Here is a 15,270-nt window from a genome sequence, read left to right on the forward strand (position 1 = left end):
TACAAATGAATTAAATTTGAAAAGTCTTTCAAGTAATAGAACAACAACCTATGGAAGAAAATCCCAAAAGTTAAAACTAAACTCTGACTTTACAGAATATACTGGCTTTTCCTTCCCAAGTATTATAATTAACTTGCCCTGAGTATTCTCTATTCATATTTTCATATTATTTCCCTAGATATCTCTGACCTAAAATAGGAATTGATATTTTTTCCCAGTTCCAAAGATTTATTTTTAAAGCACTGAAACGCTTAACATAATATATTAATCAAACTACTCTTAATCACACAGACATGGATGTGTAAATGTACAGGTAAGCCCGAAGACAAAGTTTTTAAAAATCAGTGCCTTTGTATATCCTTCTCTTAATATTTAAAAGCCAAATACTTTGAATTCTATTTATAGATACTGGAATTCTCCTTCCTTCTCTCCTACCACTCTTTGTTCCTCTGTGGCTCTGAATTTGAGCACGAAAATAAATATATTTATGCTGTTGTTGACAGAAAATTTTACTTATATAAAAGGAGAGGCTACATCAAAATCCACGAACGCTCAGTTTGCAATAAGGTCTCATATTAATAGATTCATCAGAGTGTAATAATATTATTTCTTTATAGGACCAAACCATTTTCATCCTGTGGAGGAGGCAACCATGGTTATAACAATGAGTTTAAGAGCATGGAGGTAACTTACTGCTTTTTTTTTAAACAAATATTTATTGAGCACCTACTTTGTGACAGACAATGTTCAGGACTCTTGAATACCTTTGTGAACAACACAGATAAAGACCCCTGCCCTCATGAAGTTTTCATTCTAACAGATGGATATAGCCAATTGACAGAGCAATGTATGGCTGGTATGTTAGGAGATAAGTGCTACGGGAAATAAAGAAAAAGTAAAGCAGGGTAGGTGGAAATTGGGGGTGTTTTGGGGTGACATGGGGGCAGGGTGCAACTTTAACTAAGATGGAGATGGTAAGATTCATTGAGATGACGGCTGAGCAGAGACTTGAAGAAGGTGCAAGAATTAACCTTTTAAGTATTCAGGGGACAGGTGTCCAAGGCAGAAGAAACAGCCAGTGTCAAGGGCCTAAGATGGGAACGTGTCTGATATGTTGGAGGTGAGAGAACTTTTGTTAGGCTGTTAGGATATTAGACCATGGCTGCCGCTGATTGGAGAGGAAAGAGGGAGAGTTAGTTTGATATGTTAAATTCAAGGTATTTATTAGGCATGCAAGTGGAGATGTTACACATAGGCAATTAGAGAGTCTACCTAAAGGGATAGAAAAATTGAGTTTTTTTCGAAGATATGTGACTAGATAACATTCTCAGGGATTGAGTGTAGGTGGAGAAGAAGAGCAAGTACTGAGCCTTAAGCACTTTTCCTTGAAGAGATTGGGAGACAAAGAGTTACTAGCAAAGAGACCTGGGGGTAGAGCCAGTGAGGGAAGAAGAAAACCAGGGAAGTGTGTTGTCCTTGGAGCCCAGGGAGGAAACTATTTGAAAGAGCCCATGAGTAAAGTGTAGCCAATATTCCCCCCTCAGTAAAGCTTCATGATTTTGCAACCTGATTGTCTTATCTAGTTCCATTTGTCACACACACACACACACACACACACACACACACACACACACACACACACACGCCCCTTTCCAAAGAAAGAAAAATGTGTTAGGCTCTATATGAATATACTGCCTCTTAACATTGTCATGATGAATTATATCTCTTTGTAAATACTTGAGAAGTTTCTGCCTTCTCTATTAATTAGGGTACTATTTGATAATTGAGTTAATTACTGCAAGAAAAACCTATGCCTCCAATTCTTTGCTGATTACCTTGGGAAAATATATATGTGTATGTTTATATTCCTGTAGCCTGAAGAGAATTGCCTATCCGTGTTTGATACTGTTCTTCTAGATATTTAGAATCTAAAACAAATTAGATCTGTTATAAATAATATAAGGTTACCTTTAATTATTTAAACATAAATAAAAATATTTAGGTCTCTTCATCCTAAAAGTAAATGGGAGATGTCTTTGAGAAATCAGTGAGCAAGTATAAGTTGTGCAAAAATATTTAATGCTTAGAAATGTCAGCATTTTTTGTCATGTAGTAGTAACATATGTGAACAATGATAAGAAAGGAGTATAAAAAGAATATATGATGTTGTATGATGAATGTCTAATTTCTGTTGTCCAGATGTTGTAGAATTGTGCAGGCATCGGTTGTCCAGTGTTGCTTGTATTCTCCTAGTCTGTTGACATAGGAGGTGCTATGGAAGCAGGTGGATTTAGAAGTAAATACAGTATGGATTATATTTGATTGGACTTGGTACAACATCTCAGGTGGAAACGTTGCAAAAATCATTTTCAAAGCTGGAAAGCAGCCAATATTTTACGATAACTATAAATGGAGCATTTAAAAATTGTGAATCACTATATTGCACACCTGTAACCTATAATATTGTACAGCAAATGTACTTCAATAATAAAAAAAACATACTGTTAAAAAAAAATCTGGAAAGGAATTCTTAAAGAGGCTTAAGATACAAATAGAAGAGCTGTTAGAAAAAGAAAATTGTGTCTCTTCCAACATCTGTTTTTGAGATTACATGGCATCTAGTAACAGGTGGACTATTACTGCCTAGGCTATCTTTCTGGCACATGGACCCAGTTTTAAACAGCAGACTGAAGTTGAGCCATTTGACAATATTGAAATCTATAACCTAATGTGTGGTAAGTATACCTATATAACTTCAACAATCATACATGAATTGAGTTTTAAAAATATGAATTTTGAAGCTGGTGATAAATTGAATCCCAGAAGTAGATGCTCTGTCCTAAGGAGATGGAAAGTAGAAAAGATGAGGTAGAATTATTTACTATTCAGAATTATTTAGCGGTCAATGTGAGTTCTTTTCATTTTGTTTTGTTTTAGTAATGATAAACATTAGACCCTGGGAGACCAACTTTTCTGTTAGTTACTACATGAAAATTTAATTTAATAGAACTTAGATAAATAAAATTACACTTCCAACTTTTCAGAGCAGGGAAAACACAGCAAAAAAACAGAAGTATTTTCTTGTAATTACAGAGAGAAAGCTTCTGGAATAAAAGGATGGTAAAAAAGTCCTATTTGGATCGACACATTACACTCAATGTTAAAAAACAGTAAAGAATTAGAGTTTTGGGGAATCTAACCTACCTTCCTGCCTATGTGCTTACCTCAGACCACACATCATTTAGCTAGGCAAGGCAATGAATTGAGTTGCAATTTCACCTTTAGCTACAGGAATTTGGGAACATAAGTACACTCACAGTTGTCACTCTTCATCTTGCCACTGGCCTGTGGTAATTGAATGTAACTTAGAGACCAAAGAGTATCCATTTAAAAATAATGTGTTGTAGCATTAACTTAAATTCTTTGTTCCCAAGCCTGAGTTTATGGTCAGGGCTACTGGCCCTTTCCAGGAAAGGTTTAAAAAGAACTAGTTAAGATTGCAGTTCTAGGAGAGATCTCTTTGGTAGTCCTCAGCAGGGACTTACAAGGTTATGTTTGTGCAATATTTGTATGTTCTGTTTTTATAGGAAAAACTATAAAAAGTTCTCTAAATTTTAAGCAAAATTCACTAGTTTAATATTTTAAAAGTATCTGTACTTAGAGTATTTTCCTATAATTAAATAAATATACTACAAGTAAGACTGTAAATTATTTAAGTTCTTTAAACTTGTTTTTACTAAAAGTGTAGCTTTTTTATGCTAGAAAACCATGATATACTTAAGGCACAAAGTGATCATTTAAGCAGAGATGCTCTTCTCCGGAGGAACAGAAACAGTTCATAAACATTCCTATGGCTCATTTACAGCAACTGTTCCTATTTTCTAGAAAGACTAGGTATGGAAATTGGGAGGGGAGGGGGAAGCTGCTAAACTGAATGGTGTATGCAGCAGAATTTATTAAAGGAAGTGAACACTAAGTGTTTGTTTTCTCCCATCTTCTGCATAGATGTTGTTGCCTTCTAATTTAAAACTACTTTGAATTTAATTTTTAAACAGATCTTCTACACATTCAACCAGCACCAAACAATGGTACCCATGGTAGTTTAAACTATCTTCTGAAGGTGCCTTTTTATGAACCATCTCATGCAGAAGAAGTGTCAAAGTTTTCTGTTTGTGGCTTTACTGTTCCAGTGCCCACAGATACTCTAGGATGTTCATGCCCGGAGCTACAAAGTGTAAGTAATAACTTCATGTATCCATAAGAATGTAAAGGGGCAAACTCACCTATAACCAGAGTAGCTAACAACCAGGTTTGTGTTCTAGCTCAGATATTTACTAAGAGAATATGTGGTTTCTCTGAACCTTATCTGGAAATGAGAGGTACATTGTAAGATTAAGTATGTGAATATGTTTTGTAAGCTGGAAAGCACTACTTGGCAATTGTTAATCCACGGTGAGCTAACTGTCCGTAATCGTTCAAAACAGTGGAATCCTGGGGCTCTCTTTGATTTCCCTCATCAACCATCTTTCTTACAGCTTAAGAATCAGATGGTCATACTCGGTTATTTCAGAGCAGAAATAGCCCGCGGGGGCAGGGACTGAGATCTGGCATCTGACACACCCACTAGGGTAGGTGCTGCGGAGTCTGCTCAGCAGGAAGCCTAGCATTTAAAGTGGGAGGTATTCTTCTGGGTAGTAGTGAAGAACCCTTTGATGAGAGGACGCTTGGAGGCTGCCTGACAGACAGTCAGCATTGGGAAGGTCTTTTTAGTGGATCAGATGCCCAGCTGAGTTCAGCAGCAGGATTTCAGACCCCAGGAGACTCTCAGCCACGTGAGATTCCAGTGCTAAGAGGGGTCTCCCAAAGGCAAGCAATCAGAACAGGAGCTCAGAATGCAAGGACCAAGCCCCGCTGTGAGAATTAAAGCACATGGGTGGGGCTGGGATATCGGAATGGAATTGGAGCCCACTATCGGGACTCCATCAAGCTAAAGCTAATGTCGAGGTGCATTTGATGCCAAGTCCCGAGGGTGGCTGTAAAGCTAAATAAACACCAGCTGCCTCAGGTAAGAATTGTTTCTTAGAGCCAGGGGTCAGGGAAGGCTTTCCATTCTCTGATCCTTAAAGTAACATCATATCACAGAAATAAATGCATAAGTAAATTACCAACCAAAAAAGATTTAAAAGGGCAAAAGTCTAAACTTCCCAGTAAAAATCAAATCCATCCTGAAAATCAGAGTAAATGTGTGGGTTTCCTACTGCTGCAGATAACCTCAATGGAACCACTATTTAAAGTAATAATAATAAATATTATAAAGTGGGTGTTTTCTTCCCCACTTTAGAGATAAAGAGGGCTCCAAAAAGTTAGGTAAATTGTCCAGTGTCACAGAAGCTCGGTCTATGTGACTGCAAACCCCAAGTTCTTCTTTGTAAGGAAGGTCCCTTCCTGCTCAGTGTGGTCCCAGGATCAGCATCTGCATCACTTGCAAGCTCATTGGAGATGCAGAATCTCAGGCCCCCCTGAGCTTGGGCTCACACTGAATCAGAATGTACATTTTAGCAAGACTCTCAAGGGAGTTTCGTGTGTGTGTGTGTGTGTGTGTGTGTGTGTGTGTGTGTGTGTGTGTGTATATATATATATATATATATATATATATATAAAAGCTTGAGAAACCCTGGGATGTTGTCATCCCAACTTAGTAATTGATTCCAGCACGGTCAGAATGATCTGCCCCATTATCAATTACATCTTTGCAGACTCCCACACAACAAATGTATTCCTGGGAGTAGCAATGTCTCTATATTTCTGAGGTAGTGGCAGAACTGGAATTTAAACTCAAGTTAGTCTGGCTTTTTTGTTCTGTAGTAAAACATTCATGTGACTACTGCAGAAATAATCTTGATCACCTTTTAAAACATGTGTTGTTACTATGATTCACTTTCTCCCCATCTCCCACGTTATCTTGCAGAGTGCTGACCTTGACCGCGTGAATCAAATGCTAAATCTCACCCAAGCTGAAAGTAGGTCAATAGAAAGCACGTTAAGTCTTCGATGTTTAGACCTAACAGAATGCCACATTGCCTTTTGGAGGTTCTCCAAAATAAGCTTACAGGTTCTTTTGAACATAAAGATTTTCTTGCCAATATATAAGAGGGAAAAATGCCCCAGGTCTAATAACAACAGTAGCAGCATGGCATAGTTATGATGGTCTCAAGCACTCAGCAATTCCTTGAAATGGTGGTGCGTTGTCTACAGTTCCCTATTCACTTTTTTAGATGTGAAGAGACAAACTGCCTGAGTTTAAGTCCTATGTCTACTTCTTCCCCTCTGTGTAAGCTGGGCCAAATTACTTAACCTCTCTGTGCCTCAGTCTCTTCCATAATAATGGTACTCACCTCACGTAGTTGAAAAGATTGAAAGAGTTAATCCTTGACATGTACACACTGCTATATTTAAAATAGATAACCAACGAGAACCTACTGTATAGCACAGGGAATGCTACTCAATATTCTGTAATAACCTAAATGGGAAAAGAATTTGAAAAAGAATAAATGCATGAATATATGTATAACTGAATCGCTTTGCTGCACACCTGAAACTAACACAACATTGTTAATCAACTATGCTCTGACATAGAATAAAAATTAAAAAAAAAGAGCTAACCCATGGAAAGAATGTAGAACGGTGTCTGCCCTGGAGCAATATGATTATTACCTGTTATCCCTTTTATTTTTTACTTTAAAAATTTTTTAACTGAAGTATAATTGACGTATAACATTTTATTAGTTTCAAGTGTACAATATAATGATTCAATATTTGTATATATTGCAAAATGACCACCACAGTAAGTCTAGTTAACATCTGTCCCCATACATAGTTATAAAAACTTTTTTTTTCTTGTGATGAGGGTTTTTAAGATTTACTCTCTTAGTGACTTTCAAATGTGCAATACTGTGTTATTAACTACAATCAACCTGTTATCTTTCAAATATTCTTGTATTGAGCTCTCTAGGCCTGTTTCATCATTGTAAAATGGAAATACCTACTTTTAGAGTTGTTATGAAGACTAAATGAGTTAACATACGTGTGTACTTAGAATGGTGCCTGGCACACAGTAACAGTTCAGTAAATACGTTGGCTGTTTTGACAATCTTCTTATAATCTACTGAGTGTTATTCCATGGCATGAATACTCTGCACATTTTTTAACCATCAGTAATTGGTGGAATTTAGACTAATGGCAGATAATTAAAAATGAATAAATACAGTAGGCATACTTTTAATAAAATTCCAATTTCTTTCCTAGGACAATTACGAAAGTCAGTCATCTTTGTTATAAAGTATGTGCTTTTGATTTTAAAGTTTTATCTCTTCGGATATGTCTTGTGAACTGTTAGCTGTTTAGCTAAGTAATTTATCTAAGCCTTAGTTTTATAATTTATAGAATGGAATAATAACACCTACCTCATAGGGTTGTTGTAAGACTTAAAAGAGGTTACATATGTAAAATAGTTATCAGAGTACCTGGAAAATAATAATCCATCGGAGATGGGTAGTTACTATACATAGAAACATTTGCTAATTTTCACAAACATTTTTATTTTATATTATTTTTATTTTAGTAAAAACAACAGAGAAACTAAATTTGCCATTTGGAAGGCCCAGGGTTATACAGAAGAACAAGGAACTCTGTCTTCTTTATCACAGGGAATATGTCAGTGGATTTGACAAAACTAGCAGGATGCCCCTTTGGAGTTCATATACAGTCCCTAAACCGGTAAGTTCCTGTGTCCATTGATTCACACAGGCTGGAAAGAAATTGTAGTTCTTTACTATACTAAAAGTTGAATTTTGATTTGCAGTAGAGATCCCAAAGGGAGCTCAATGGACCTGTGGCTTGTATTGATAAGACAACGTCCCAGGTTTTACTTACAAGTACTTGTAGGTGCTACATGGGTGCAAAAGAGGAATACATTGTGTTTTGCCTGGAGAAAGCAGAGTGTTTACAGGCCAATTGGTTAATTGGTATGGCAGGTAGAAAAGAAGATTTCAAAGAGAAGCAACAGGAAGTACAGAGGCACACATTTCATTTGGTATTTCCCAAGTATATGGTGGGTGCACCTAAAAGGTGATGGTAACTAAGTTATAAAGGGTTTTGTTATTTATTTGATTACTTTAAAATATTATACTATCTGCTGTGTACCATGGTAGGTACAGTAAACACAATGTGAATAAGAGGTAATCCTTCCCTAAAGGATCTAGTACTCTAAGAAGCCAGGCTAGACCTACATGTATAGGTGTCCTATGTTACAGGTCTCTGCAGATTGAGGTTAAGAATCCAATTGTTTAAATCCTCTTACCTCTTTCACTATCTGGCAAACTCCTTTTCAATTAATGTCACCGGGACAATTGGCTACCATAAGAAAAAGAAATATTAGATCCCTACTTCACACCACATACAAAATTAAATTGATGGTGAATTTATAGACCTAAATGTGAACAGCAAATCCATATTTTCCTTTGTGTATATTTTTATGACCTCAGGATAGAGAAGGATTTCTTAGCACACAGAACAACAACAAAAACAAAAATTACATAGAGGAAACTGATTAATTTACTACATTAACATTAATGTGTGACCAAAAAAATGAACTTATGGCTGGGACAATATATTTGCACTGCACGTAAGAAACAAGTGATGAGTATACAGAATACTAATTAGGATCCGGAATGGCTAGTAAATTTCTACCAATAAACAAGAGAATGGCAAGCATCTTAGTTAATAAATGGGCAAAGGATATGAACCAAAGGATATGAAACTTATTAGCAATCAGGGAAATGTAAATTAAAGCAAAAATCAAAGTCTGCCAAAAATCAGCCCAAACACTCCTTCATGGCAGGAATGGTTTTATTTAACATATTCCCCGGCACAGTACCGCTGCCCAGTAAATGGTTATTGAGTGAATGCATCAGATAAATTAATCCCAACCATTATTTTTAAAGAACTAAAGATGAAGCAGTACTTCCAACCAGAAGGGTAAATAAATAATCAGGAAGCTTTTTTTGTAGAGAAAAATCTTAGTATTTTATATACAAAGATTCTGATGACAAACCCCTACCTATTACTGTTCTTGTTAAGGGTACAGATCTTCCATCTCTTTTTATGGAAAGGAAATGATTGGTTGTATCCAGTTTATTTACTCTTCTTGTTCCAATTCAAGATTTCTGGAATAAGCATATTTTGCCACTACTAATTATGGCTTTATGTGTTCTGAAAGTCAACTCTCCCGCTGACAATGGTTTAATTGTGGTCAGTGGTAGGAGAGCACTAATGTTGTTTTCCAACGTGAGCAAATATATTACAAAGTTACCTGAGTTCATATGTATGGTTAATGGCAACATCACTTTCTTAATATGCACAGTGTTCAGTTGTCTGTGATTTTCTTCAACATGCTATGAAGCGTACTATGAAACAATAATATGAAGTTATTTATTCCTTAAAATAATTTCTATTTTGTTTTTGATTTTGAAAGGGGCAGTATATTCAAGGCCAGTTTTATTATTCAATTCTCTATTTTGAAAAGTCCAGGTACCAGGGATTATGTGGAGTTAAGGGGAATGTTTATGTGTTTAATACTTTCCCCTGCTGTCTTGCATTCCTGAATTTATATGAGCTTTAACGGAAACCAAAGGCAGAGAGATTTCAAGTGGTCTCAGACTAAGAGTTTAGTACAATTCTTTTTTTGTTATTGTTTTAAAACTAGCTTCTTTGTTACCCAAAGTTCCTGTCCTTTCAGGATCCCACAGAACTACTTGTGTATTTCTCCTTCCATGTGAGAGGATGGAATTCTAGCAATTTTCTGCTTTCTAATTCAGAAATTGCTCTGTTAGTATGTCGTGGTTCAAGAAAATTACATACAAGGATGTTTTGAGATTCACATAGAAATGTTATAAATCATCTCTGTGTCTGAAAAATCAGACTTTACATAAGCACTTTTTGGAGCATGGATCCAATTGGCTTGTGTCTTTAAGTTTTATGGAACTTTTGTTTTTCTGTGGTTTTGGTGGGTTTTCTAATTGTTGTTGTTGTTATTATCTCAGAAGAGTTTGGGGGAAGTAGCTGTGATTTGAAATCACGGTCCTACAGCAATTGCTTCAAAACCATTAAGGTTGATCAGACTGTATAAGGGTTTTGCTTCTGGCCCTCCTCAGTAGGAAGATGAGAATTGTTTTTTATGTTGTTAGGTGGAAAATTAAAAATAATAGCAAGAATTACAATTATTTAGCATATCTAATTCAGAAATTGAATATGAAGTTGAAGGGCTTTTTCAGAGAAGAAAATCTAGTACACTTTGAAAAATCTCCCATAACTAAATTTTTACAAAGTCTTTTTTGTTTCTAAAGCTTGTTAGCACTGATATTGTAAATTATGACCCAAATGTGTTTTGTGAGTCTTTAAAAACTAGGGACATTATTGTGTATTGCAAAAGGTTTGTTTTTGTTTTTTGCACTATAAGAAATATTTTTCCCTATAGAAAAAAAATCACAACCAGAAAAATAATTTAAACGTGTATAATTATCCTTACCATAAGGCAAGATCACAATTATCCAATCTTCAAATAAATATGTTTTAGCTTTGACATTCAGTCTACAGATAAGGAGAGTCTATATAACTTCAATAAAAATAGTTTTATCTCTCGTTTAAGTTCTATTTTGTCTCCATACCAGACTAGAAATGAAAGTATCTCACTTTCCTGTCTGTGCTTATCATCTACTTCCCTCTAAGAATTTTGAGAGCTAGGGTTCAGATTTCATCTGAGTGTCTGAATTCTATTTATTGTTTTCCTGACTTTCTATCCCCTGGCTTAAAAAACTCTAAGGAACTCTGAACAGATGGAAGGATGAAACTATTTGTGAGTGTGTGTGTGTGTGTGTGTGTGTGTGTGTGTGTGTGTGTGTATGTGTGTGTGTCTGTAGGGGAGTGGTGGGGTAGTAAGGTGGTAGTTCACTATGCCTTTTCTCAAGAGCCCAAGATTCAGAAATGATGTGACTATACCTCCCCTCCATCCTTCTAGAGAGCTGCCTACTGCATGATCTCACCTTTATAAAGTAGGCCATATCCTGTCTTTCCCAGTCTTGATGTATTTATATTTGGGGGTTCAAGTTTGATATATAAGAAACACATCTAAGATTTTCAGTTAGCAGAAAACGTGTAACTTTTTTTTAGTACTTTCTGACTAAATACATCCTGGTCCTTTTCTCCCAACCCAAAGTCTATGCCACTTTGAGAAAATAGTAAACATTTTGCCCAACTGAATTGTTTGAGCACAACTTCCATAGCTGCAGGCACATTAAAATTACATAAACTTCCCTCCTTAGGATTTTTATGATTTTAACTATTGAATATAGGCATTTCACTTTCCTTATATTGTGGAAAATGCATCAATGGCTGCATTCATATATTATATATTTCTTGAAGTAAAATGGTAAGGTGTGTGGTAGGAAACATCAACTCACAATATTCTGGGTGTCTATAGGGCTGACTGGGTCGGCTGTCAATCTCCCTAGTTCTCCCACTTTGCATCGTCTCTATGTGCCCCTTTACACTAAGTGAAGAAACCTTGTCATTCAGAATTGTTCACTATATGTTTTTGAAGGAATATAAACAAATGTTTTTAGCTTTCTAGTATCTGCACCAGAAGGAGAATGAAATAAATGGTGGGAGCGGATACACTGCATCTAATACTAATATCTTCACATTTCTTGGTCTACTCCTTGTTTTGGTGACTATATCACTGAGGAGCTTCCTAAGAAAGGAAGAAGAGAAGATACATATTTGAGACTTTGTGCATCTCAAAGTGTTTTTATTATTCTATCTATATGCTTAATTGAGGGCTTAGCTTTAGAATTTTAGAAACAGTTTTTCTTCAAAATTAATAGGACATTAGACTTCTAATGTGTTTATATTTGCCTTTCTTCTTTCCATCTCTTGTCTTTAATTCACTTTTTGAGAAATATCTGTAATTTCATTTTCTAGAGCTTATTGAAAATGTTATTTCTGCTGTCGTATTTTTAAATCCCAAGAGCTCTTTCTGTTATCTCTTTCCTTTTTAAATGCTTTCTGCTCTTTCTCTGTGGATGACATACATACTCTCATCTCTGTGAGAAGTGAGTTTTCTTCTGCTGTCTGTATTGTCTCTTTTTCTTCTTGGTTCCTCTCCCCAACCCCAATGCATATCTGGTGGTCCTTGGCTGTCAGCTCATAGTTTAAGGGTGAGGCACTAAGCTACAGGGCTGAGCTTGCCAGCTGATAAGCTTCATTACAGGTTAATCAGGAGGAGAGCCAGACATTTTGTTGGGGACTCCCAATTGTATCTAGTTTTCTTTTCAGGCTGGTTTGTTTTTCAAAGAAAGGACACTTCTCATGTGAACCAACATACACGGGGGTGATGAGACTGGAGGGAATCTTACCGTTCAGTACATAGATTTTAAAATTTAATTCCATTGCTTTCACCTGCTTTCCAGGGTGCCTTGTGTCCTTTAGTCTGGTTGTCTCTTTGGATCAACCTCCCCAGTGAGTAAAGCTTCTGTCTGGCCTCTTTTACAGACTTTCAACCTATCCTCTTCTTTCCAACTTTACATACATCCCCTGTCTTTAGGAGACTCCAAGTTCTACGCTTCTGGTGTTCTACAGAAGGAATCAGTTTCTTTGAGTTTTTCCCAACCAGAGGCTCTTTGTTATCAGTGTTTACTGGTTTACCAAGTCAAGGTGACAGTAGTAAACACATATGCCTATCTGACTTCCAGTTTCTGAAAATTTCTTATCATCTCTTATGTGTCTTCATCATTACTGTGCTTTTAATGGGATTTCAGAGGGGAGCAGAGATAAATGTTTGTGTACAATCAAGTTGAGAAATTTACTCCACTGCTGTATAGTGTTTTCCAACTGGAGTGTTGCAGCATGTTAGGCATACATCCTCTGCTTGTGTTTCCCCTCCTCTTCATCTCCTTCCTGTCCTATATCTCATCATGGAGCTCTCCTGCCTATGAATAGAGCACACAGTGTATGCTGCCTTTTCCTTTGTGAATTGATCTTGTACATTTTATTTATTTATTTTTCCCCAGCTTTATTGAGATATAATTGACATATAACATTGTATAAGTTTACAACGTGTACAATGTGATGATTTGATATGTGCACATATTATAAAATAATTACCACATATGTTTTAGACACCATAGCTACTTATTGCTTTTAGCAGAATATAGTGACTAGAGGAAGAACATTCTCATTTAATTTAATCTTCTTTTTTATAAATTATAAAATAATTTTTAAAGAAATATATATGTTGCGGGCAGTAGAGGGCATATAAATCAGAATTTCTGAAAAAATTAAATGAATAGCAAAATGTTTACATACTCATAATTGTATGCTCATCAAAATATGATTATGTAATACTGTATTACCTTAAGTACTTAGGCAGTGCGTTTATAGATGCCTGCTAGTAAATAAGTTATTGTATTAGTCTTTAAAGTTGCAAAGAAAATTATAAAAATATATTCCTATATTTCAAGATGAATAAAGCATAGCTACAAATTTATTAAAGTCCCCAAATAAGTAAATTTATACAACTACAGCTTCTTTGAGTTAATCTTAGGTTAATTAGAAGTTCTTGCTCAACTGAAGAATATTATCCTTAAGTCATATCTGTATTTTAAAAATAGTTTATATTTTATTTTCAATTTTTATTTGCAAACACAGTATATATCACCACCTAAAGTTAGAGCCTGAAATAGATTTGGGTTTTTAGCAGTAGCTCCCATTATCCCTGTGCACTCAATTCAGGTTTTAACCTGCAAATATTCCTTTCCAAGGTGTATTTGATTTGCCCTTCCCATGTCCCTAACCAGAAGGGAACCACAGAAGAAAACATTGCTGAAGACATCCATTTCCATTGCTTGCGTAGACCTGATTCACTAACAAAATAAGAAAAGGTTAAATGAAAAACATTCTAGGGAAGTTACAACCCAAGTAAGGCGATGGGTGAGCCACAATGTGGGCGTCATTTTTTTTTTTCTTTTCTCTCTTTCAACAGGGAGACACATCGCCTCTTCCTCCCACTGTCCCAGACTGTCTGCGGGCTGATGTCAGGATTGCTCCTTCTGAGAGCCAAAATTGTTCCTTCTCTTTAGCAGACAAGAATATCGCCCACGGCTTCCTCTATCCTCCTGGTTTGTATAACTCTTTTTTAGAGCAGCAGCTTAGAAAGCCCTCATCAGCTGGATGTGGGCATGTGCCCTAAACATATGCTCCCCACCAAAACTACCTGCTTGGGCTAAACTAGCGGCCCAGGAGGCTTCCAGTGATTGTGGACTGGCCTGGAGCAGCGCAACAGCTATAATAAAGACTAATAAATTTTGCACTGGGAACCACACATCAGCTCTAATCTGGCCCAGATGTTCAGAGAGTTCGGCAGGTTTAAGTTTAATTTTAAAACTGAAGATTCTTTGGAGAGGGACACAAGCGTCTAAAAAACATTTTTTTTTTTTTTCTGGTGACTGGCCAAGCTAAGGCTTGCATTGAGAATGCCGCTGTGCCTGTGAAGACAAATCAGGTTGGAATTGGGGCCTCTCGCTCAGGCTATATATCCAACAGCTTTATGTGGATTAAGCAGCTGAATAAACTTGAAATATTTTTTCAGGAAGCTTCTCTCTTGGGAACGTGCAAACGCCATTGTGATTTTTTTTAAAACCCAAATCTCTTCTCTGTTCAGCAGGGATTGTCATTTCCTTGATTTACTCATGAGATTTTCAACAATTTCAGCTTCTGAGAATGGGTTTTCTCCAGATATTTGACTCCATTTTTCCGGAAGCCATGACCAAAGAGGTCAATTTAGAGATTTATAATTTAGAGGTTCTGAGATTTATAGTGGGAAAAAAAGGCCTAGTGAAAGCAAGTAGCACATCAATGTAAAATTCCTAACAGAGAATTAGGATAATAAACTGGTATATCTTGTTACAATATCTAGAGACAATTAGAGCGCCACCAAATTTATGTAAACCCTAGGATAATCCTTAAATAGTTGCAACATTTTATTAATAAAAAATTTTAAATTGGCATTATAAAATTGTATCTGTTAAGCCCTAAGATATTGGTTGATTTATAAATGTTTGTCTTGACAAGGAAATGAAGTGAAAAACTAATCAGCTTGTCTCAAAAAATATTAAGGATTGAATGAAACCACCTTCTAACTCTCCATTACAAATTGTT

At 36.0% G+C, this 15,270-nt stretch overlaps 1 protein-coding gene across 2 annotated transcripts in view; it reads left to right on the plus strand.

Annotated features, from left to right (window-relative positions):
- Positions 1-15,270, plus strand: part of ENPP3 (ectonucleotide pyrophosphatase/phosphodiesterase 3) — a gene marked incomplete at its 5' end in the record, with an annotated part of 64,332 nt that overhangs the window by 38,555 nt on the left and 10,507 nt on the right. For both annotated transcript variants that reach the window (XM_079939945.1, XM_079939944.1), the window contains 6 exons: positions 618-684; positions 2,648-2,735; positions 4,056-4,234; positions 5,969-6,020; positions 7,622-7,776; positions 14,096-14,231. In XM_079939945.1, coding sequence (XP_079796071.1) covers positions 618-684; positions 2,648-2,735; positions 4,056-4,234; positions 5,969-6,020; positions 7,622-7,776; positions 14,096-14,231 — 677 coding nt within the window. The remainder of the gene's footprint in view (positions 1-617; positions 685-2,647; positions 2,736-4,055; positions 4,235-5,968; positions 6,021-7,621; positions 7,777-14,095; positions 14,232-15,270) is intronic.

This window comes from Stenella coeruleoalba (assembly GCF_951394435.1).
Source record: "Stenella coeruleoalba genome assembly, chromosome: 12".
Taxonomy (NCBI): domain Eukaryota; kingdom Metazoa; phylum Chordata; class Mammalia; order Artiodactyla; family Delphinidae; genus Stenella; species Stenella coeruleoalba.